Consider the following 25,459-nt stretch of genomic DNA (forward strand, 5'->3'; position numbering starts at 1 on the left):
CAGTCCAAATGTGGATTCAGGTTGTTTAACTTATGGAGGTGTGGGGCAACGTTCATTAGGATGTGGAAGGCCCTGTCAGAACATAATGAAGCTCCCACCAGCTACTGTATGCACATGTGATGGAATCTGCATACAGTAGGGAAGTGATCCATATATCCTGCTGAGAAAGTGATGCTCAACAAAATCCAAAAGGTCGTACAAGCAACATGTGAATCGAATTATTTTAATAGAGAAAGTGTGTTCGAAAAAAGATCCTCAATGCAGTTTATGTTCTGTATTTAATGATTGAGATCATCTGCATTGCAAAAAGGGATGTAATGCGAATCAAACTGCTTTAAACTAGATAAAACTATCGATCATTAAAATACTATAAAATGCTCCATTTAATAGTTACAACCTGTTCAAGAAATCTATTTGCTAATCTGAATAGATATATCAACGATCTGCACTTTATTTTGTTTATATCATAATATCTATAGTAAGAAAACTGCTTTACGTTCATTTCACATTCATTGTGACTTCGGTGTTTTGCCCTATGAATCTGTACCTTTGTTACTCGTGACTACGAAAAGGTTAAACCCTTAAAAGTTGCAATTTAATTTAGTACGAGGAGGACAACATGGATAAACATCTGTAAACTGACTTGGACACTCTCTGTAATGATATCTTAAAGACAGAGGAAGAACATCAGTGTATTTCCTTTGAGTTAGTGTTGGTGTCTGCTCTAGAGTTAACTCGGATCAGCACCATGGACAGTGTCCTTAGATCTTAAAATGTCCAAAAGACCAGAACTCTTTAAAGTGTACACATCAGGCATACATGTTCCCACTCAACACGTTCAATAAATATGTTGTTGATTTTGAAATAGGAAATATTACTTTGGGGAAATATCAGATGTATTTGTTCAGCTGTCTCAGCTGGCTGACAGGGACATCTGTGTTTGATTGATGACAGCTATAGCTCTAAATCGAAATATAAATTCCTTGCTTTTGCTTTTCTCATAAGAAAGCACAGGACGTTTTTATTTTACAGAGCAGATAAACAGTATATGAAAGAAGGAAAATGATATTGAATTTCTGTTAGAAAAGTTTTTAGATTTCTCTAAGGTCGGCCGCTAGTTAGCTTTGATTGACAGCAGGAACAAGTGATTCTGACTCTGATGCAAAGACACAGCCAAGAATATTTAAAAACAAAAATGGTTTCAAAGATTAATAGTGGTTTGATGGTCTGTTGATAGCTCTGTTTTCTGGTATAGCTTCTTGGTGTTATATTGGGAATATTGGGCATCATAGTTGGTCCAGCTGTATGTATGTGTGTATGTGTGTGTGTGTGTGTGTGTGTGTGTGTGTGTGTGTGTGTGTGTGTGTGTGTGTGTGTGTGTGTGTGTGTGTGTGTGTGTGTGTGTGTGTGTGGTGTGTGTGTGTGTGTGTGTGTGTGTGTGTGTGTGTGTGTGTGTGTGTGTGTGTGTGTGTGTGTGTGTGTGTGTGTGTGTGTGTGTGTGTGTGTGTGTGTGTGTGTGTGTGTGTGTGTGTGTGTGTGTGTGTGTGTGTGTGTGTGTGTGTGTCTGTCTTTCTCTGTGTCGTGACTCTCATAAATGACTTTTGAATTGCTCTCCATCAAACCTTCTGTCCATGCTGGGCTTTAGTCAGCACTATGGGTGTGAGTGGGTGTGTTTATGTGTGTCCATCTGAGGTCCATGTTTGTCCCGTGCCCGCGGCGATAGCGTGCGGTTACCAGCAGTGCTCCCTCTGTTTCACACACACACTTCCTGCCAAAGAGAGAGGAACTCATAATGACCTCCACCAGGAGAGGAACAGTGTCTCTCTCGGCGTGTGTGTGCAGGTCTCCTCCTGTTATCTATATTAAATATGGTGCCCGGTGTACCCAAACACCTCACAGCTCTCTGAGTGTGTGTGTGTGTGTGTGTGTGTGTGTGTGTGTGTGTGTGTGGGGGGGGGGGGGGTGTGCAAACTTGGGCAAAGATATGATTGATTTAAGCTGAGGCAGCGTATATAGATCTGTGTTTATTTGAGCTACAGCAGATGGAGAGTGTTGGTCTGTGAGAAGTCTTCATGCTGCATTAGCATCGCTTACTTCCACCATCACGTTTTTCTAATTATTCCAAGCCCATGTTGTATGCCAGACCTGTGGCTTCAAAATGACTTTCTCCCAAAAAACCCATGCACCCTCGCTGCTTCACTGATTCTCTCCCAAATCGCCATCTGTAGGGACAGAAACGTTGCATGGAGTGCATTGTGGGGAATTAGTAGCAATATATGAGCACACAGATTGAATGTTCTAGCTAATTAATCATCAGGCATTTGTGAAGAATATACTTTTTTTCTGAGATATCTCCGAAATATATATATATAGTTGACCCCTATCACTATTAAGAGCAACACATGTAACACACCTTGCTCTTCTCATTACTGTGCACTCGGTGACTGAGTGAAGATGATGATGTGAGCAGTATTTAGGAGGTGAGCGTGGAGAAAATCCTCTTCTCAAACTGTAGTAAATCATCGTCACTGTAAGTGTCGCCCTGTTTATGAAAAGCTTTCCTAATATTAAAGCCACCTCATTGAAAAGTATTCAAGAAAAATGACGACATCAAATATTACGCTTCGCACACTCTCTCTCAACCTGCAATGTGGAGAACAAGGTGTTAGTAACTTTACCCTCAAATTAAAATAACATACATTTAATGTATATCATCAATTATTCAAACCACATGTTCAAACACGGTGCATGAAGTTATTTAGAGAGGAAGACAATAAGTAACATCACAGAACTCATTTAGAATGATTCATACAGCAAAACCAACACGATAAGATAATGAAATGTCAGTTAAACAATATAAGCAATATCTGTATAAAGATTGCTAACTAAGCCACCATAAGCCCCTCATTATATCCGAGCTAGAGAAGCTGCAACGTGTGTTCGATAGCATACAGCCAGAGAGAGTTCTGTAACAAAATGACGTGTTAAATATATGTTATTATTATTATATCATTTCTTCCCAAAAAGTCCTAAATGAATCCCTCTCAGTTTCCCTTGTATCTCAAGTGCGCCATTTCAATTCCCATTTCAGGTATCCAATGCAGCTGATCAGAAACATCTGGGCGTGTCTTTAAAAAGTCCCAAATGTCTCAGAATTGACTTTTTAAACAAGATCTCCTTATGAGCTTACGTTTCCTGAAGTGGGACTAGTGAGGCCTGGAGGTTGACAGCAGTATTAGTCACCAGGATTACACACCACAACCATCACACACACTGTCACACAGATACTGTACACACACACACACACACACACACACACACACACACACACACACACACACACACACACACACACACACACACACACACACACACACACACAGAGGCGGTGTCTGTCGAGGTGATGCAGAGAGGATTATTTTCACTTCTGTTAGCCTGCTTATTACACTGTGTGTGTGTGTGTGTGTGTGTGTGTGTGTGTGTGTGTGTGTGTGTGTGTGTGTGTGTGTGTGTGTGTGTGTGTGTGTGTGTGTGTGTGTGTGTGTGTGTGTGTGTGTGTGTGTGTGTGTGTGTGTGTGTGTGTGTGTGTGTGTGTGTGTGTGTGTGTGTGTGTGTGTGTGTGTGTGTGTGTGTGTGTGTGTGTGTGTGTTAAGTAGAAGATTAGCAGCAGCTTTCTCTGAGGTTTTAGACACAAAGTTGTGGGAATGTGATCGGCTGAATTCCTACAGTGCTCTGCTCTCCTTTCTTTCCCTGCTTCCTCTGTTCTCTCTCTTTTGCGCAGTTTCCTTCCTCCCTTCTTTTCTCCCTTCTCCTCTCTCCCACCTGTCCGCGCCTCCTCTCCTCCCTAGTGTGACTGGTGTCGGTGTTAATGGTCTGACTCACAGCTCACACAGTGGGAGTCTGAAGGCGTCACTTTTAACGCATAGGTGACTGCTATGAGATGTGCAGTGTGCCACCGCGTCACTGTCATGCTGAGGCTTCTATGAGCTGCTCAGACGAAACACATCCCTCAGTTTATCAATACCAGTATAGATTACTGCACAGTATTGTATCAATTATAGATGAGCCTCCTCCAGCAAAGCTATTCTTAGATCAAGAGCCTCATATTGATTTGGGCACACTTTAACAACGAACTGCCATGTGGAAGACTTTCATTCATTCAACTGCACAAATGCTAGAAGGTTGTTTCTCAAGAGGATCCTGGTGACTTGCTCCATTCATGTTTACATCCAAATGATTACAATCTAAGCATAACCCACATTATGTCTTAGAAGTGGAGATAATGATACTTAAGTTACGCCTTTAGAGGAATTAGATTGTTGCAGCAGCAACATTAAAAGGATTCACTCAGGAAACATAACACAAATAATACAAATGTAAAGGTGCCCTATGGAGTTTTAGTTTGTTATACTAAAGCATTGTTTACATCCGTAAGGCACTGAAACGGTTTCCTTGCTCATTAAACATCTGAAACCTAATGCTTTGAATATATTAAACTGTTTGCAACCATGGCCAGCTTACATTCTTCTTCTTCCCTACCTTTCTCGACAAATGACAACGATTCTCCGCATGTCACCGCCACCAACTGCTCGTCTGTGGTATAGCGTGAAATCAGCGGCAGGTTTCATACGCACGATTCTAACGAAACAAGGGCCCACTCATTACACCGTGGCTCCAAAGTGCTACCAATAATCAACAACTCCACAGGGTGCATCTACAGTATATAACATAAGAAGTGAAACGTTCACATGTTAAAGTTATACTGAAATCAACAAAAAGGCCATGCTCTTTCCTGTATGCAAAAAGAGTTGATGTTTTTACATATAAGGCTCTGATTCAATATTAAAAAGGGTGAGCTGGGAAATTGTGCTGCAATGCACACGACCCTAAAGAGGAGAGCTGCCCGTCTCCAGTGGATTCCTGTTGGATAGCAATGAAGCTGCAACATGCAGACAAGGTCTCGGCCAGCTGCTGCATGGAGGAACAATGCTCCTCTAGGGAGAGGAGAGGAGAGGAGAAAGAGGAGAGGAGAGGAGAGGAGAAAGAGGAGAGGAGAATGGGGAAAAAAGAGAAGCTAGGAGAGAGGGAGATAGAGGGTAGGATAAAGGGGAGATAAATGAAGGAAAGAGGGAACATGATCCCCAGTGTCATTAGTCTCTGTCATCACCCCTCCTCCTCTCTCCTCCCTTATCTGTCTCCCTCTCCATTATGTCTTGTTTTCTCCCACTCTCTCTCTGTCTCTGTGTCTCCCTCTAGCTCCTTAATCTGATAACGCTGCGTTGAGGTGTTGACAGAGACAGTTAGATGCTGATCACGTGAAACTTGATGTGCAGTGAGTTCGCTGTGTATCCCTCTTCGGGAGTTTCATATCATGAAGAATCGACAGAGATAATGTGTGTGATTGTGTGATGAACTACCTATAGCATACCCCACTGCCCTTGGCTTGATAAAGTGTTGTTGTGTTTCTATGAAGTGAATATCTTGAAGGGAAACCCGGATATCAGACAGAGGAAAACAACAGACCAAGCAGAGATGAAGAGAGGATGAAACAGACGGAGACAGACAGACATAAATCATGCAGAGCATACAGAGTTGTTGGCTGTTTAAATATAGAATGGGAATCCTTTTAGGGAATATGAGTTGGGCTTTCAAATTAGGATCCTAAAAATCAATGTTTCAAAATGCTCAACCTGTGTGTGTGTGTGTGTGTGTGTGTGTGTGTGTGTGTGTGTGTGTGTGTGTGTGTGTGTGTGTGTGTGTGTGTGTGTGTGTGTGTGTGTGTGTGTGTGTGTGTGTGTCGCATGCAGACCGATTGCCTGGGCCAAAGTAGGGCAGGAGAGCCTGGCATCGACTCAGCTTCCTGCATGAGTGACCTGAGGAAACAGTGTGTGCGTCTGTGGGTGTGTGTGTGTGTGTGTGTGTCTCCGCCCTACAGCAAGCTGCTGTCAAAGAGGGGGAGGAGCCAGCAAATGCAGCGACGAACGAGAAATGGAGAAAGAGAGGAGTGTGGCAGAGAGAGAGAGAGAGAGAGAGAGAGAGAGAGAGAGAGAGAGAGAGAGAGAGCATCTGTTGTCTCTGTGGTAGCTGAGCAACACTGGACTGATTTCACACACACACTCTACTGCATGCCGACACACACTTCTTTTCACACACATCTTTTCTTTCTACCACATGCTTGATCTAATGTGGAGCTGACGTTAGATCTTTCTCATCATCTCTCTTTCACACACACACACACACACACACACACACACACATCTGCTCTCTCTCTCTCTGGGTTTTTTCTTTTTTTAATTCCATCTCATTCACATCCCAGGACTCTTAGCAGCAAAACCTGGCTCTCATCCGCAAAGACATTTTCCCCGAAAGCCACTGTAGCGGCATCAGACGCTGTAGAGACTGTCTGCCAGCAGCATGTGAGTACAGCTGAGCGAGAGTTGGGAGAGACAGACCTGAAGTTGTTTTCTAGCAAACAACCTTATTGACAACATTTTAGTGGAGGGAGAGTTTTGTTCAATCTTACTTTAACATAGGACTGATAAAGAGGATGTGATAACAAGTGATGCTGGATTAACACGTTGCCTTTGGTTGAATGACTAACAGTGTGAGAAAGGATCAGTGATGTGGAAACATTGGAGTATCAACAGTTTCTCTCTGTGCTTTTGCACTCTTGCTGGATTTGGTTTTAAAGACTAAAAAGGAGGATCGAAGCTGCTTTGACTTCTCATCCCTAGCACACTTTGCTTTGCTCTTAAGAGGATCCTAGCTGCAGCACCGGCGTTGTCCTTTTTATGAGGACTCAGTGATATCTTAGACTACAACATGGTCTTTGTTCTATGGATCACACAGAGGAGCAGCTCATCTCCTTAGCTGTGTTGCCGCCTCTCATTGATGAACTTGTGCTTTATTCTTTGTTCCACTATCACATGTGATTTTGCTGCAATACACCTAAACTCAGTCACAGTCTTAATCTGTTTCCTCTCCTTCTCTTCCTTCGGTCCTGTGTCTCCCTCCCTTCCTCCCTCCCTTCTCTCTCTCTCTCTCTCTCTCTCTCTCTCTCTCTCTCTCTCTCTCTCTCTCTCTCTCTCTCTCTCTCTTCCTCTTAATCCCATAATGCTGTATTGAGGCGATGTGTGTTGACAGAGACACTTAAATGCCGATGATGTTGAAAATGCATCTTGTGTGATGTGTTAGATCACGGTGTGGTATGTCCACAGAGACAAACACAAGTGTCAATCCATCCATTTGTAATGGGTTAGAGCTGAAATTGAAAATGCCAGACTGAGATCAGCAATTGGATATATTTACAGATAAAGTAATACATGAAATGCTTAGTAAAAGAGAAATATTAAAGGGTGCATTCTAGTTATGTTCAGGCTTTCTGCATATAACCGTTAGTAAGTTAACAATGGAACACATACATGTGAATCTCTTGTTTTTCCAGAACATCCATGAATTGAAGAAGCATAACAATGAGTGTTTCTGTGGTTTTAGATGTGTGTAGTTTGGAGCCGTTTTAGTACAGTTTAGCTGTTTGGGTCTTTGAGCATCAATGTGTCAGATTAATGAGCGCTTTGGGGGAAATCAGAGCTGAGATCTGGGTGTTGTCGGCAGCTTTTTGACAGTGTTGACAAGATGAGCCTGTAACCAAAGAGGTAAACAGGGAAATTAGAACAGAAATAGGGAAGAAAAGACAGGAGGTACTGTCTACTAATACTGCAGGTTCGAGATGTGTGTGTGGGGGTGTGTGTGTGGCCTAGCATTACTATACTTGTGGGGACCTACATCTGTTTACATAGTCACGTGTGGGGACTCACCTCCCTTATGGGGACAAATTGGAGGTCCCCATAAGGGGAATCATTAATTTTAGGGTGAAGACTTGGTTAGTTTTAGGTTTAGGGTAAGGGTTAGGGTTAGGCATGTGTTGGTTATGGTTAAGGTTAGGATAAGTCTCCAGGAAATGCATGTAAGTCAATGTAATGTCCCCTGAAGTGATGTATACATGGAATGTGTGTGTGTGTGTGTGTGTGTGTGTGTGTGTGTGTGTGTGTGTGTGTGTGTGTGTGTGTGTGTGTGTGTGTGTGTGTGTGTGTGTGTGTGTGTGTGTGTGTGTGTGTGTGTGTGTGTGTGTGTGTGTGTGTGTGTGTGTGTGTGTGTGTGTGTGTGTGTCAGTGCATGACCGTGAGTACCTCGAGTATGATTGAATTACTCAGGGTTAATTAGATTATGTAGTCCACAGTAATGGCACACACGCACACACACACACACACACACACACACACACACACACACACACAGAGACATCCTTCAGAAGGGCTTTTGCAGGCTTATTGCCAGTGGCGTTGTGATCTGTGTGTTAGTTCAGTGTTTTTCCTGGGACGCTGTGTGGTGTTAAGGAGACTAGAGGACAGTCAGTAACAATTTATTCCACACTTATCTGCTGTTTCTTCAACCACTCTGATTTACTTCCTGGTTAGAACCATATATTTACACGTGATTACCTTTTTGTTTTCTCACTTTGTGCATTTCCATTTCCACTTTGCATTGATTGGCCAACTAGTCACTCTCACAATGTACTACTTGTCATTCATGTGAGATGGAAATGCAGTTGTTCATCGCAATCAAAACTGAAAGGGTTGTTTGGAGATGTATTGTTGTATTTCAATTTGAGTTTGCAACGGTTTGAAAAAAAAAACATATTCACATGTTGAGGTTGAAGTGTTACAGTTGCAGTTTGCTTAGATTTCAGCTTTGTGTGTTTCTACTAGGTTAGTTACCTCAGCAAATGAGCAAATACTAGCTTACTAACCAGAACTCCTCCACCCAGTTTGTAGTCTAGTACAGTCTGTTTATCCCGACAGAATGCAAGACGACTTTAGTTTAGTTTCCCCCACAAATAAACTCACTTTTAATAAACACTGTCTATGTTAAACAATGTTTATGTTGTACACGTATGTTACACTTAGGAAATGAAACATTTGACCAGTTGAGGAAACAATGTAATGAAGGAGGGAATGGTTTAGACTAAAATCTGTTTTTGTCTCTGCCAATGTCTGGTGTTGACTGCTGTTTCTGCATGTCATGACCTAAGTGTTGCATGTACCTGGCTTTTGTTCTTTGGGTGCTTTTCATTATGTTAACGTTGTTGTCACACGTAGGCACTAAACTGTGATCATACATTTATTGCCACAATACTAAATCATTCCACTGGAGGACAGGTAAAACAAACAAACAGACGGAGGGGACTTGGGCCAACCACACCACGGGCCGTAGGATCCAGAGCCTTCCTCCGCTACCCAAAATCCAACAGAACCTAACTGGAGAAATAAAGCCGCGAAAACCTAATACTAACACGTCCTCCAGGAAACACAACAAAAAGGCAAAAGAGCTCTGACACAGCAGAGACATCCGGAGTAGTGACCGGTCGCAAAATATAAACTCACCATTTGCTTCAGGATGCTTTCAATCATCTAACTCCTCCTATCCAATCAGAGACACCTGATAGATCTGTGAAACGCCCTCAGCTTGCTCTGAACTACTCATCTCCATAGAGACCATAGATGGATTTAAAGGTCACCTATTATGCAAAATCCACGTTTTCATGTCTTTTATACATAAACATGGGTCTGTGTAAAGAGATTCTGAAAGTTTCAGGAACAAAGAGCCCCTCTCTTTATGTCCTGATCGATTTATATAAAAACCTGTCTGAAAATGAGCTGATCAGATTTTGGCCACTTTATGATGTCATAACGTTTTTTTGGGTTGTGTAACTATTAGCCAATCACCAACCAAGGTAACCCCCACCACCTTATCACCTGAATCTCCTCCTAGAGCACCATTGTGTTCTTTGTAACCAAATATCTCTCAGAGGGGCGTGGGGAGTGGCTCCTTATTTTCATCTAAAGTTACAGACAGAGAATCAGCACTTTTGAAACAGGGCTGAAACAGAGGGGATTATGGGATGCTAAAATACAGTACATGATCTGTTTGGTATTTGAGACATGTTTTGTATATATCTGAGACCTATAATATATTATATATATATATATAGGGGACCTTTAACTTCATAACTACATCTCAAAATCTGCATTTATGAATTACAAAACATAATCCTTCAAGAGATTTCCATTTTAAGTGATGTATCTGTCTTAAACTGGCTGTGTGTGTGTGTGTGTGTGTGTGTGTGTGTGTGTGTGTGTGTGTGTGTGTGTGTGTGTGTGTGTGTGTGTGTGTGTGTGTGTGTGTGTGTGTGCGTGCGTGCGTGCGTGCGTGCGTGCGTGCGTGCGTGCGTGCCTGCGTGTGTGTGTGGATGGCTGTGTGTGGATGGCTGTGTGTGTGTGTGTCTTGCCTGATGATATTGACATGGACCTGGTCTGATGTAACAGGAGTAAAATATTTAGATCAAACAGAATATTAGATTATGGCTGTAGAGAAGACAGCTCAGTGCTTCTGTGTGTGTGTGTGTGTGTGTGTGTGTGTGTGTGTGTGTGTGTGTGTGTGTGTGTGTGTGTGTGTGTGTGTGTGTGTGTGTGTGTGTGTGTGTGTGTGTGTGTGTGTGTGTGTGTGTGTGTGTGTGTGTGTGTGTGTGTGTGTGTGTGTGTGTGTGTGTGTGTGTGTGTGTGTTCAAAGCTGAGAAACACAACAGTGAGAGAACTCCGTCTGCATTGGCCAGGGAGAACAAACTATTTGCAATTCTATTCACATCTTAAGATGCGTCTTGTACTTGTTGTACCACAGCCATTTGAAGGAAATGTGTTTAACAAAGTGTGTAAACCTCCACCGACCCCAGTGTTTGTTCATGCCTCTGATCTTCTCTTTCATCTACAAACTGTCATTTGCTTTCTGATCTACTGAGCAAAGGTGACTGAGGCATAAAACAAAAAATCAGTATCGCTCAGTAGCTTCTAATGTAGATTAACATTAGATAACTTGTCAATCAAATTCTCTATAAACTATTCAATAGTTTGTGAAATGATTACTTTAAAAAGCTTAATTCTGCTAACAGTGTTTTTTTGTATCTGTGTGTGTAGAGTACAGTCGTTTTGAGGCGAAGATCCATGACCTAAGGGAACAGATGATGACCAGCAGTGTCAGCTCCAGCTCTACGTCGCTCCGCTCCACACAGAAACGCACCCTATACGTCAGGTACCACAAACACACAAACACACACACACACACACACACACACACACACACACACACACACACACACACACACACACACACACACACACACACACAGTGTTCAGAGGTGACTGATTGTCTAGTGTCCTTCAGTGTGACACCACCATTATAAGAGCTTATCTCAGCTGTCTGCTCCTCGTTTTGTGTGTGCCATGTGCTGAAAGAGAGGTTATCACATTGGAAGAAAAATCACAATTGGATTATCCAGCAAGCACTACATATCCTGTCTAACCCACAAACACATCCATCACCTGTCAACTGTTTCGATTTTCTGCGTGTGTGTGTGTGTGTGTGTGTGTGTGTGTGTGTGTGTGTGTATTCCTCTGTCCTCCTGCCCTTGCCTGTCCTGGTTGTTTAGGCTTCTCTGAATCACCCCGTCCACCCTCTCTTTCCGCTGCAAATTCCAGAAGCAGTGTCACTCCTTTTCCAGCTCCACTTTAAGGGTCCTTTCTTCACAAGAATCACAGCATTCGAAATATTGATTAAACGCTAGGTCGCTGGCTCCAGATGAGTCACATTGGAGCTCTTTAGAGATCAATACAATGGAAACCAAAGACAAGGAGAGCAGCTCTAATGATTACACTGATTACTAAAGCAATCTAATGAAGTATTCTGTATTCTCGCAGTTTACAACCCTAAGTCTCACATAACTTGAGCATGTGTTGTAATAACATTACCTTTGTATGATCAAAAACGAGTTGGCTCAAACATCAAGCAAGTGCTACAAAATTTGACATTGCAAACCAGCTACTATTACTGACCTGGCTCCATTACGCGCCTGCCTGGCTCTGGCATGATACTGATGCCATTCCCCTCCAGATTCCCGACCCACAGCAAGCCTGAAAACCTCCTCCTCCCAGTGATCAATAGGTCCTGGGCTAGCTGTGTAAACACTAACACTCCTCTGGTAATCTTATATCTAACAGCACTGCCAACAGCTACATTAACTATACAGTAGCTGATGTCAACTTGCGTTAGCAGCCTTTAGCATTACTTTTAGCAAAACTGAAAAATCTACAATAAACAGAGACCGAGAGGTTGCCTTGCTTTGTTGGGAGGGGCAATGAATTCTCATTGAACTTTAAATAAAAACATTTAGAAACACAGAGACACAAAATATACCTGTGAGACTCACATTAAGATACCACTATGATTTTGACAATGGTTGCTTATCCTGTAACAGGAGTGTTTAAAAGAAAAGGGCCTGAGGAATCTTGGATTTGTTGCCATGTTGGCTTCACTGTTGGTTTTTTATCTATCATCAGTTTAAGTATTCCTGATATGCAGGGTCAGGACTTTAAAATTAAGGGTATTTTCTATCTTTTTCAAAGGTCATTTTTGTCATTTTCTGTCTTGTGCACAAAAAAGACGAAATACTTCAAGACATTAAATTACATGTAAGTTATGCAATACAATAAACAATGAGCACCCAAACGTTACATTGTTCATTATTGCTCATGGTTGTCTTCTTATCTGGCCAAAGAAAACCCAAAGCAAAGAGGAAACTGCAGCTGACATACCATGCATGAAAGGAACATCTGACCTGAACTATGTGCAAGTGGCCTGGAAGGAAAAGGCAGCAGCAGCTTGAACAGAGTCACTTGAACTGCTCACACCCTCTTAAGCCCCTGTCACACTGTCCCGAAATTGACACCCGATGGACACACGATAAAGGAAATGTTCAAATTTCGGCTGTGATCGTAGCAACATCGGGCCATTCGTGAGGGCATCTAAGCCATCGTATGACCGCCGGTGGAGTTTCTCAGGCTCCGGCAGCAACTTCGTGAGTGGCAACTTCGTGAGCGGCAACTTCGTAAGGCACTCGTGAGGGCATCTTGTCAAGTCATCTTCGTGTTATCATTGGTGCATTCACCCTCACTCTGATCGGGGCGAATGCCCGATGGCACCGATGATAACAAGATGCCCTCACGATGGCCTTACGAAGGGCAAAATGTACACACAAATTCAACATGAAAATGAACCTTCGCAAGGTCCTTCGGCAATTGTTTGGCATGCCAAAGATTTTGCCACCGCTCACGAAGTTGCTACCGGAGCCTGAGAGACTCCACCGGCGGTCATACGAAGGCTTAAGATGCCCTCACGAACGGCCCGATGTTGCTACGATCAGAGCCAAATTTGAACATTTCCTTTATCGTGTGTCCATCTGGTTGTTTTATTGCACAACAAAATCATGTAAACATATTATGTAAATAACCCAATTTGTGTTCTGTGAAACTGAAAAGGATATAATATATTATTTTGAAGGCGAGTTGACAGGAAGTTGTTGTTGCTATGGAAACAACATGACGGAGAAAACGTAATATCTTCTACATATAAAGACGGAGAAAGTAAAGAACAAAGTCTGAAAATATCAGTACAGTATCATAGTACTTTAACATAATTGTTTGTGTTACTTTCGTTGCAGTTGTATGTCTTAAATGTAATGTAAATGTTGCCTTCGTGTGTGGTTCAGGGCCATCTTCGTGCGAAATTCACAATTCAATATTCGTGTGTACATTTCGGGACAGTGTGACAGGGGCTTTACAGACTGACTCACACAGAGCAGGGCTGAGACTCTGTAGGCAGCGAGAGGCCAAAGGTCATATCCAGTAGTCAAACAAGTGTCAGCGGTGTACAAGTCTGAAAGAGAAACAAGCTAATTGATTGTTTTATTGAATACAGTATATGACAATGTTTTGGTAACCTCGATGACCTACATGACAACAAAGATCCTGTTTGTGAAACGTGGATTTAATAGACAAAACAAGAAAACATGACATTACACTGCTTGCCGTCACCCTTGTTAATTGTTAAAGTAGTCACCCATAGGCATTACATTAGCATAAATTAAGTGTGCATCCACTCTTATTTTGTGTTTTGTTTAAAAGTGAGGATAATGGCCTATCATTTGATTAAATCACAAGAGACCTGCATCTCCTGATAATCACATGAGATACATGTGAGTGAAATGATGCAATAATCATTAAGTATAATTAGCTATCATTTAGAGATGCACTCTACTGATTCTATAATCAGGAAATAAAAAAGGCACGACAGTCTTTCTTCTCTGACATCATTACCAAAAATAAAACAACTCACTTGCCTTGTTTGCTACCGTCAACAGACTAACAAACCCCCGCAGTGTCGATAGTCTCAGAATTTCTATCCACCAGGGCCTGCAATGATTTTTCCTCCTTCTTCACTGACAAAATCATGCAAATTAGACAGGCAGTCAGTGCCTCTGTATCAGGTACAGCAAATGTTCACCTAAAGCCATTTCAGACACCATGTCACAATTCCGTCTGATAAATGCTAAAGACCTGGAAGACATTATCCAACATCTGAAATCCTCCTCCTGTAGCCTCGACATCATCCCGACAGGATTTCAAAACTGTTTTTCATTGCTTGGCCTCAGATATACTACACATAGTAAACAACTCTCTTCAATCAGGTGTATTTCCACAGGCCCTGAAAACTGCAATAATGAAACCGCTCCTAAAAAAGCATAACCTAGATAAAACCATAATGAATAATTACAGGCCAATATCAAACCTTCCCTTTTTAAGCAACTTGATTGAAAAAGCAGTTTTTCAACAGTTGAGTAATTTAATGTTTTTAACTGACGGTTTTGATGTGTTTCAGTCGGGCTTTCGACCTAACCACAGCACTGAGACTTCACTTGTAAAGGTCTTAAATTACATCCATTTAAACACAGACAGTGGCAGAATATCAGTGTTAGTATTATTAGATCTCACCGCTGCCTTTGATACTGTTGACCACAACATATTGTTAGACCGTCTTGAAAACTGGGTGGGAGTTTCAGCAACAGCTCTAAACTGGTTTAGCTCCTACCTGAAGGACAGAACAAACTTTGTCTCAATAGGCAATTACAAATCAACCCTGATAAATATGTCATGCGGGGTTCCTCAAGGCTCCATCTTAGGACCTTTGCTTTTTAATATTTATATGCTACCTCTGGCTGAAATTATTAAAAAGAGCGATCTAAGCTATCACATCTATGCAGACGACACCCAGATTTATTTTTAAATTACACCGGGAGACTACTCTCCGATTAGAACACTGAGCAAGTGCATTGAGCACATCACTGACTGGATGACTCAGAACTTTCTCCAATTGAACAAACAAAAAACTGAGATCATTGTTTTTGGAGCAAAGAAGGACCGATTAAAAGTAATCGCAGAGCTTCAGTCGGCAGACTACAAAGTAACTCACAAAGCAAGAAATCTGGGTGTAGTGATGGACTCAGACCTGAATTTTAACAGTCACATTACAACAGTTATTAGGTCTGCATACTACCACCTGAAGAATATATCAAGGATTACAAAACTAATGTTGCAACAGGATTTAGAAAAACTTGCCCATGCTTTTATTTTCAGTAGACTCGACTACTGCAATAGTGTATACACAGGTCTCACTAAAAAATCTATCAGAAAGCTGCAGCTGATTCAGAATGCTGCTGCTCGAGTATACTCACTGACACTAGAAAAGTGGATCACATCACTCCGGTTCTGAGATCATTACACTGGCTTCCAGTCTGCCAAAGAATTGATTTTAAAATACTACTGCTAGTTTTTAAATCTCTAAATGGCTTAGGACCGAGGTATATAGACGACCTACTCCATCACTATGAAGAATCCAGGAGTCTCAGGTCTTCTGGGTCGGGTCTGCTCTCTGTTCCGAGAATAACCACTAAACATGGAAAAGCAGCTTTTAGTTATTATGCCCCAACAATTTGGAACAAACTGCCTAAATCATGCACGTCTGCCGAAACACTTCCTATTTTTAAATCCCGACTAAAAACGCACCTATTTGCCGCTGCTTTTAATTGAGCTACCCATACTCACACTACAGTATGCCTTTTTAGTCATGTATTCTGTACCTGCTGTGTTTATTTATTTAATTTATTTCATTACCTTTGCTTTTTATGCCTGATTTTAAATGCCTTTTCAATAATGTATTTATGCTGTATTTGTTCTTAAATGTATTTTAATCTGTAAAGCACTTTGAATCGCCACGTGCTGAAAAGTGCTATATAAATAAAATTGCCTTGCCTTGCCTTGCCTTGACACAATATATTTCTGACTTAATGATATTACTGAAAGAAAATGCCAGGTGATTACAAATCATCCGAGGGACTAATATTTCCTGTACGAAATGGCATGCCAATCTCTTTAATAGATGAGATATTTCAGTTAAAACCAAAGTGGTGGAACACTTTCTTTGGCATCTCGTGAGCCACGCTCCTAGTATCTTTTTGAACATGGTGTCCTTGACTGTATAATTGTAGATTTCATTAGGAAACATGCGTATCGGAAAATGATCATGACACTATGAGTTAATCAGTTTCATAATGAATTTTAATACCAAGGTTCCTACAAGTCTTGCAAAAAAAATCAAGCCAGGATCATTTCAAGGTTATATAGAATAATGAAGTCACTCCCCCAACATCCCACAGATAAATTACTGTCTTAAGGGAAGTCGCTGTATCTGGTTACTGCACATAAATGACCAATCAGCTTTAAATATTGAAAAAGTGAACACTCAGATTTGTCGAGGTGAGGCTGTTGGTGCGTGAAAGATTGATGGTGTCGAGTGATGTGGGCTGCTGTGTGTGTTCCTGCATGCATATACAGTGTGTGTGTGTGTGTGTGTGTGTGTGTGTGTGTGTGTGTGTGTGTGTGTGTGTGTGTGTGTGTGTGTGTGTGTGTGTGTGTGTGTGTGTGTGTGTGTGTGTGTGTGTGTGTGTGTGTGTGTGTGTGTGTGTGTGTGTGTGTGTGTGTGTGTGTGTGTGTGTGTGTGTGTGTGTGTGTGTGTGTGTGTGTGTGTGTGTGTGTGTGTGTGTGTGTGTGTGTGTGTGTGTGTGTGTGTGTGTGTGTAGTGGGGTGTTAGGACTGTTTGCATGTGTATAACGGGTAAGATGAACCTTTCCTCAGAGGAAACGCCACCGAAGCAAGGTGACATGTGTGTGTGTGTCCTTCCCTCTTCTCTTTCACCCATAATGTCCTATTCTAAACACAGTAAGTCTCCATAATGTGTCATTGTAATTGTATTGTATTGTACTGCACCAGAGTCTGAGCCCAATTCACAGTGAATATTTTACTGTTAATGACCAATCATCTTTTTTGGTTTTATTGTTTGTGATTAAGCAGCTGCCAATTTTTACATCTGGGGATTTATTTTCTCTCAGAACAGGGAAAGATAGAGAAAGGTTCAAAGTGATAACAGACCTGATATGCCATTACAGGCTACGAGGATACGATCGATGTAGTTATATATAATATATCATTGACGCATTGACTGGGGTTTGAAGTCTCTAAGAAGGCTTAGAATCGTGTCTCACTGGTCGCTGAAAAATGATACCAATCTCTGCAGTACTCCGTGCTAGATATCAATTTCAATGCATTTTAAGTAGCTGCCATGCCCAGGAACATTTTCTTCTCCAAACTGAATATTATGGTTTTAAATTGCTCCGGAGATTTTTTTAGTGAGCTTGTTGAATGAGATCTGACCCTCAGTCTGAGAATATAATATATTGTATCCAATTTACAGTTTCTAAATGTTAAACAAATGGTATCAACTAGAATGTCACCCTGAGAAGGCAGACCTCCACCAATGGTGCATTACAAAAAGGTCCCAGCCCCAGTTGATGAATCACTGCCATACAGTAACTAGCATTCTAGGTATTTACCTAGCATACTCGCCTCTGAAATAAAGTGCATGTACATGCAAGAATCTCACAAGTCTATTTGGTGAAAACCTAGAGAGAACCGCATTGCAGTTCGGACTATAGGTTGCTGGCTGTGCGAAAAGCAACACAATATACTGTGTGTATAAGTGTTTAAAATGTCCACAGCACTCGCTGGGAAAAGGTGTAAAAGATTGCCAGGTGTTTCTGTTACACTCTGCGGTGATTACCGTGTGTTCCTTCACTCGAGTAATTACATTTTAGAGGGTCTCACATAGGAATTAAAACGCCTTGAGTACCAAGAGCTGGTAATTGATTTAGAGTTGCCTTTGCACGTGGCCTTAAATAATAAACGATCCATTAAAGTAGTCTAAAAAAAGTTATTTTGGGATTTTGCTGCTCTTATTTCTTTCTGTATATTTCTCTCTTGGTGACAAAATGATAGAAATGAAGGATATTTATACTCTCTCTTCTGACAGCTGCCCTTTACGTTATGTCTCTGTGGACCCACTAATGTAAATTCAGCCCTGCCCCTACTTAACACATTTCTTACTACTTTACGCATCCAGCAATTACTGTGTGTTCCCTCACTCAGGTAATTAGATAGGGTCCCACATGATTAAAACAACTGTAATGTGGAGAGCAGGTAATTGATTTAGAGGTACATTTACATAGCTGTGGCAAAATAAATCTACACATTAGTGTGACCTGGTTGCTGCAAAAATCATTAGGGGATGTGTGAAACTCTCCCAATGAGAGCTTTCTTGTCTATTCTACTCCATATCTTATTCTATAAGGTTATGTATACACTCAAATCTGACAGCTGCCCTTTACTTACTATTGTATGTATCTGTGGACCCACTAAGGTAAATGTAAGCCTGCACTTTATATGCCCTGAAGGATATATACTGTAACCTTTCACATGCTGTCTCCTTCTCTCATGTATTTCACTATTTGGGAACATTACAATTGATCATAATAAACATAATATAATATTACATTATTGTTGACCTGCAGACCCCAATGTCTCACTAATCAGCGTAACCGCTGATACAGTTCCACTGCAACTGCTTTATCAATTCTGCTCATAGAAGACAGACATATTGTTCACGATACGTCTTATTTACAAATAAAAAAGGCTGCACAATTGTAGATTACAAAGATTTTGTAACACTGGTTCATTTACGCAGCATTTCCTGGAATGGTGAATGTGTTCTGGGACCAATGATAGGTACACAAAAAAAAAATTGTACACATTTTAGTCAGCTGGAAAAAATGGGAACGTGTCCACAAAAGTCTATAATGCAAAAATGATAAACTCAAAACTCAGTACAGGTTACGTTCCTACAAATATTTCTTTCTTTTATAGCTGTCCTTTCAAAATGAAACAATGGCATCAACCTTTTCTGTAAATGCCCTAAAGCAACAACAACAACAACAACAACAACAACAACAACAAAGTTACAGTATATTCAAGTGACAACCCAACAGTGATTTACCTTGAAGAAACAGTCAAATAATGTCATCATGGCAACATCTCTGAATCACATCCAAAACGCTTTCATGTGACTTTTTGGAAGGCATGTCAAGACAAACATTTGGGTTGTTGCTGTTCTTTCCACTTTTATTATTGCCTGACCCCATTTTCCCAAGACAACGTTCAAGACATCAACAGGAAAAAACATAGCTGTAAAATATAATCTTACCAAACATGGTACCTGATGCTACCTGATTATACGCTTCCACCAGTTTGAAGTTTCATCAGATTTAATTATCACAAAATCACATTTTAGCAGGCAGCTAAATATATTATGTCTCGTGAGGAGGTCTTACTTTCCTCATTTTTTATCAATAAAACATGAGGTAGTTTTTATACTGGTGTTAGACTCTCTGTGTGTCTGATTCTCTCTCGGTTTCTTCTTCCCTGTCTATATTCTGTTTTATTGATGAAGGCAGTAGGGACTTTGGGGGATGCCAGTTAATTCAGCTCTAGTTCCTTTGCACCACACACACATACACACACACACACACACACACACACACACACACACACACACACACACACACACACACACACATGCACACTGCTGGCCTACTTTCCTGGGTCCATCCCTCTGGATGGGGTTTTGGAACTGTGGTCACTATTCAGACACAGGCACAAACATACACAATCGACACACACAGACTGCACACAGACAGATGTGTACAATTACATTTACACACACACACACACACACACACACACACACACACACACACACACACACACACACACACACACACACACACACACACACACACACACACATACAGCCATGTGCACACAGACAAGGTCATAAATAATGGTGTTGGAAAGCAGTCCTCAGCTGTTGTGGCTCTCACTCACTACAACAAATCTGGCTGTTTTTCTGTATTGTTTCGTCAGTTCATGTATTTTTATCTTTGATTATTGTTGTCAAGTTGTTGTCAAAAGTAATTTTTTCCAATTTAGAATAAAGATAGAATGGGGAATCTTACATTTATTCCTGTAAAATATGTTGTTGTTTCATTACGACAATGCAAAATAAGAAGTATTTCCACATTATTTCACTAAATGACTGTCTAATGTTTCTAATTGTGTCGACTCCAGCTTGTATTGTAAGTCTGAAGTAGCATTTATCTTTTTTCTTTTTGACAAAATGTGTAAAATCTAAAATGGTTGCTTCTCTGTCTGTCTGCAGAGCGTTGTTCGACTACGACGGCAGTGTGTCCGATCTGAGCGCGCCTGGTCAGGTCCTGCCCTTTCATTTCGGGGATGTCCTCCACGTGACCAGCGCTGGCGAAGAGGAGTGGTGGCCCGCCCGCCACCTCAGCCCCCCGCCTCCAAACTGCCCTGAAGTTGGCGTCATCCCCAGCCGCAGGAGGTCAGAGTTCAAAGGGTTTGGGTCGGGAGTGGCTCTCTGATATTATTGACTGAAGTCTGCGAGCTTTAGGCAGTCAACTCTTGTTCCTGCACTCACTGTTTTATTTAGTCATGATGTACTGAAGCCGTCAGTTCTTTGATTATTCTGCTAGTATTTTAAGTCTGTAAGTACTTTAAGTCCCAGCTCCATCCTAGAATCAACCTGTATTTGCCACTGGGGAAGTGAGTATTGTTGTCCCCACTTCCTGCTGTCCTGAGCCTCAGGAGGGAGCATCAAGGTCAGAGCCTTGGCGCCAAACATCGATGCTGTACATACTCCTCTCCACCACAGAATCAATTCCACAAGAGTCCGTCCTTATCTCATGCTCCACCTCGTTCCACCTTGTAATCCTTTCTTATTCCCCTCCTCTTTTCCTTCTCTCGTTCTTCCTCTCCTCTCATTATTCTCACTTCGTCTCTCACCTTTCCTTTTCCTGGTCCTCATTCTCTTTCTTTTATTCTCCTACTATTCGTTCTTCACTTCACATCCTTTACCTGCGCCTTCTCCTCTCGTTGTCTTCTCCCATTTCGCCTCCTCTCCTCTTTGTACCCCTCCTATTCTCCCCTTTTCAGCTCCTTATCTCCTTTTCTCTTCCCCATCCTCCTACTCATGACCATGTACTTCTCCTCCTCCTTCTGTTGTATATGCAACTCTTTATTCCTCCTTTTCTCCTTCTACTCTATTCCTTTTATCATACAACTTCTCTTTATCTCCTTCTCTCATCTCCTCCACTTTCTTCTTTTCCTGTGTCTACACCTCCTTTTTCGCCTCTCTAGCTTCTCCTTATCTCCTCTACTCTCGCCCCCTCTTCCTTATCCTCCTCTGCTTTCTCTTTCACCTGCACCTCTTCCTCTCCTTCTTTCCTCCTCTTTCTTTCTGTCTCCCATGTCCTCTCCTCTGCCTCCTGTTCCTGTCCAGGACAGCTCTGGGTGGTGGAGGGTTTCAAATTGGTTTCAGTTTACGTCGGGGTGTTATTTTGCTGCTAGCACTGCAAACATCATCACTATGAAGAATGTGCTGAATTTAAACCTGAGGTAGAAACTCTTCCCTCTCATCTCCTGCAGAGGAGGTGACAGAAAGATGTTGATAGCTTTCTGAGGTGAGAAGAGGAGACACATTAGAACAGGTCTGTCCGTGACGTGGAGGATGCTGAAAGTGATGGAGTTGAAGGGAAGAAAGGGAGGCAGTGATGACAGTGAATAAGTGAAAGAGATTAGAGGCGACAAGGATGAGTGGGAGTGAGGAGCGTGAGGGATGGATGTAGAGACGCGGAGTTAGAGGGCGGAGTATCACTACAGAGTTAGAGTAGTGGCAGGTTGTTAACATATATATATATATATATATATATATATAAGGGCTAATAGGGTCTCTCCCTCTCCCCAAGTTATCTTCCCTCCCCCTCTCCCTTCTTGTTTCTCTCCTCCGCCTCCCTCCTTTCCTCTTCCTTTTGGTCGACCTTCTCCTCATCTCCCAGTTCTTCACTGTTCATTGTCCTTACATCCGTACTGAAGCTCTCCTCCTCTGTATCTAATCCTCCTCTCCTTCCCCCCCTCCCCCCTGGTCTTACACCATCTCCACTTCACTCCTCTTATCATGCTTCTGTTCTTTTTACTTGAGTATTTCCATTTTATGCTACTTTGTACTTCTACTTTACTACAATTCAGAGATAAATCGTGTACTTGTACTCCACTTTTCTGTCAGCCCTTCTTCTCCTCTTCCACCTTGTCTTGTCCTGTCTTCATCTCCTCCCATCGTACTTCTTATCTTCCTATTTCTGTTTCACCTCCTCCTTGTCCTGCTCCTCTTCTCTCTTCTCCTCTCCTTCTTGAGAATAATAGCCATTTCTTTGGAATTGTACTCTGATCACACGAAAGTGAAAGAGATTAGAGAGGAGAGTGTTGAGAAACAAAGACGACTCATCTGTATTGGCAGTAGAGTAAACATGCTCACATAAAGGTGATGTTCAGAGCCGAGCTGTCAGCAGACATTAAAACCCAAGAGTAGCCTGCAGTCTGACGTCTTTCCTCCAGTAAATATTGTCATTTCCTCTGGGCTGCTGCTCTGTTTTCAGTATGTTCAGATGTTGACAGGCATTAGGAGGCTCAAAGCTGCATTATTCAAGACTGTGTATAAAAACACCGCCTTAATTATAAAGTATGGCTTCTACAGAGAAACTGAGACGGTGGAGATTCACCTTATTGTGTTGAATGTGATTGCCAGCAGGAAGTGGCGCTGTATAGAGAGTGACACATCTACATTTAAACTGGAAGGCAAAACGGTCTCTTTAGTGGGAGCCAGCAGGGCCTTCTATGAGGAGAACGTAGATGTTCTACCCTGAGACTAAGATATCTTGGTCATGTCTGACTCTCATCCCTTTACATTTGTAATAAGGTAATCACATTCAGATTATTGGACAGCATATCCGTTCCTTTGTAATATCTGAATATTAAAGTCCACAAATTAAATCAGATGACTGTCCCTACTTATCAAAATCCCATAGTCTCATATGCTGCTAATAGACAAGATAGATCAAGAAAATGTTTTAATATGAGCTATAGAATTACTTTTTTGATAAAGGACTGTCAGGTGTATATTTCTATGGATCAGTCTGAGATTGAAGTAAATGTGCAGTTTGATGATGTTTTAAAGCGATTCTGTGATGAAAGGTTTGATCTTCCAGACGTTAGAGGAGATCAAATGGAGTTCACATTCGCCTGGTTATACCCCATTATTTGACTGTGAACAGTTATTGTTGTGAAGGCAGTGTTTCACAAGAAATGCAATTGATGCATGATTTATTTCCATTTCTCAAATTGCCTCGTCAATACATCTTTTCAAATGTACTCTTCACCAAACAATAATCAAAGAAGCTCTTCCTAGACTATGTCTGAAAAACCAACAAAAACGGAGGAAATATGAAGTTGATCAAGTCAGATACATTTAGTTGTATTGCTTTTATTCAAACTCTTGTGTGTGTGTGTGTGTGTGTGTGTGTGTGTGTGTGTGTGTGTGTGTGTGTGTGTGTGTGTGTGTGTGTGTGTGTGTGTGTGTGTGTGTGTGTGTGTGTGTGTGTGTGTGTGTGTGTGTGTGTGTGTGTGTGTGTGTGTGTGTGTGTGTGTGTGTGTGTGTGTGTGTGTGTGTGTGTGTTGTGTCTGTATCTCACAGGGCAGAGAAGAAGGAGAGGTCGAGGTTAAAGACGGTCAGAGTGGTGAGGTCTCAGGACAGATCGGTGAGTGGACCTTTTTAAAAGATGTTTGGTGATAACAAAGGTCACCAAAGGCACATTTAAGAGTTTAGCGTATTGCTGTTGGTGCACTAACCAGCATGAGGTTAATTTCTCAAACGAGAAACCCATATTAGTAGAACAAATAGTACAGTGTCTTTTCATCTATAACAGTAAGACTGAAAGTTGTTGCTTAAAAGGAGTTAAACTTTTTTTAGGAGTGTGCTCCTGTTTCCTTGAATACCACATGAAACTCTTTCCAATGAGCTTCCAGTCTAAACGTAGACTGTACTGGTGATGTGTTGAGATGCTGTTAAAGTTTAAACCAAGTGAAGAAGTAGCTTATAGGCATCGGGTTATTTGCAGAGGAAAGTATTTTTCCACCTGTCTATTAAAGTAAATATAACAATGCTATAACAAAATAAAAGTAGACAAGAACACTGCCTCACAGAGTCGTTCAACCATTCTTAATCTGAGCTGTCTGAGCGTTGAGCAAAACACATAAATAAATGTAATTAAATGACCATAATTTCTCACATACGCAATCTTTTATGCTCCAGGAATCAACAAACAAATCGAAAAAGCTGAATAGAATAAAACAAATGGTAATAAGTGTGAAGTATTAATGAATCATAAGTGTATTTCACAGCCAACAGATTAATGTACCAAAGTATAAAGTAAAAGGTAACGTTTCTTAAGTAACATAAAACGTTATATTTACAGTGTCATTCCAAAAGCAGCTTCATTTATTCTGTTCACAATAAACCGACAGTTCATTATTTCATTTCATTTCATTCAGATTCTGCAATATGATTCCATAAATACTTGTATTAGCACTCAATATTATGGGATTTTATAGAACGACTTGGTTAGTTAGAGAATGAGCTGTCTTAAAGTCTCTTGTGCCCGTGACTGCCGTACCACCTGTTTATATGAGAAGTGTAGCCCTGTTAACCATCAATTAGAGACTAATTCAAGTTGTTTTGAAATTCAGGCTTTGAAAGTTTCCAGGCTGAGTTTAATAAAGCGAGGTGATGACGAGACTTGAATCACACTTCACACGGTGTGAGGATGGGAGCTGACACACCAGTCTAACACAAGCTATTGATATCAGTGTGTTGTCAGCTCGCTCTCTGTTTTCTTCACACTGTGAATCAGCAAGTCTGCAATCAGCTACTCTGCACGGTGAAGAGCTGCTAATTAAAAAATGATCACACACAGATAGACACGCACACATGCGTGCTGTATCCCCTGGCTCCGTGCTTTGAGAAAAACTGCAAAGGATTCTTACTAAATGTGAGTGAGTGAGTGTGTGTGTGTGTGTGTGTGTGTGTGTGTGTGTGTGTGTGTGTGTGTGTGTGTGTGTGTGTGTGTGTGTGTGTGTGTGTGTGTGTGTGTGTGTGT

The 25,459-nt window shown here is 41.5% G+C and overlaps 1 protein-coding gene across 6 annotated transcripts in view; it reads left to right on the forward strand.

Moving 5' to 3' along the window:
• Positions 1 to 25,459, forward strand: part of dlg1a (discs large MAGUK scaffold protein 1a) — a 107,773-nt gene that overhangs the window by 71,785 nt on the left and 10,529 nt on the right. For 5 of the 6 annotated variants that reach the window (XM_071202928.1, XM_071202929.1, XM_071202930.1 and 2 more), the window contains 3 exons: positions 11,031 to 11,145; positions 20,611 to 20,793; positions 23,998 to 24,061. In XM_071202928.1, the coding sequence (XP_071059029.1) occupies positions 11,031 to 11,145; positions 20,611 to 20,793; positions 23,998 to 24,061 (362 nt within the window). Of the gene's footprint in view, positions 1 to 6,117; positions 6,417 to 11,030; positions 11,146 to 20,610; positions 20,794 to 23,997; positions 24,062 to 25,459 lie in introns of those variants that run through there. The other variant, XM_034081017.2, reaches the window with a different exon arrangement.

The sequence above is a fragment of the Pseudochaenichthys georgianus genome, chromosome 4 (genome assembly GCF_902827115.2).
Source record: "Pseudochaenichthys georgianus chromosome 4, fPseGeo1.2, whole genome shotgun sequence".
Taxonomy (NCBI): Eukaryota; Metazoa; Chordata; class Actinopteri; order Perciformes; family Channichthyidae; genus Pseudochaenichthys; species Pseudochaenichthys georgianus.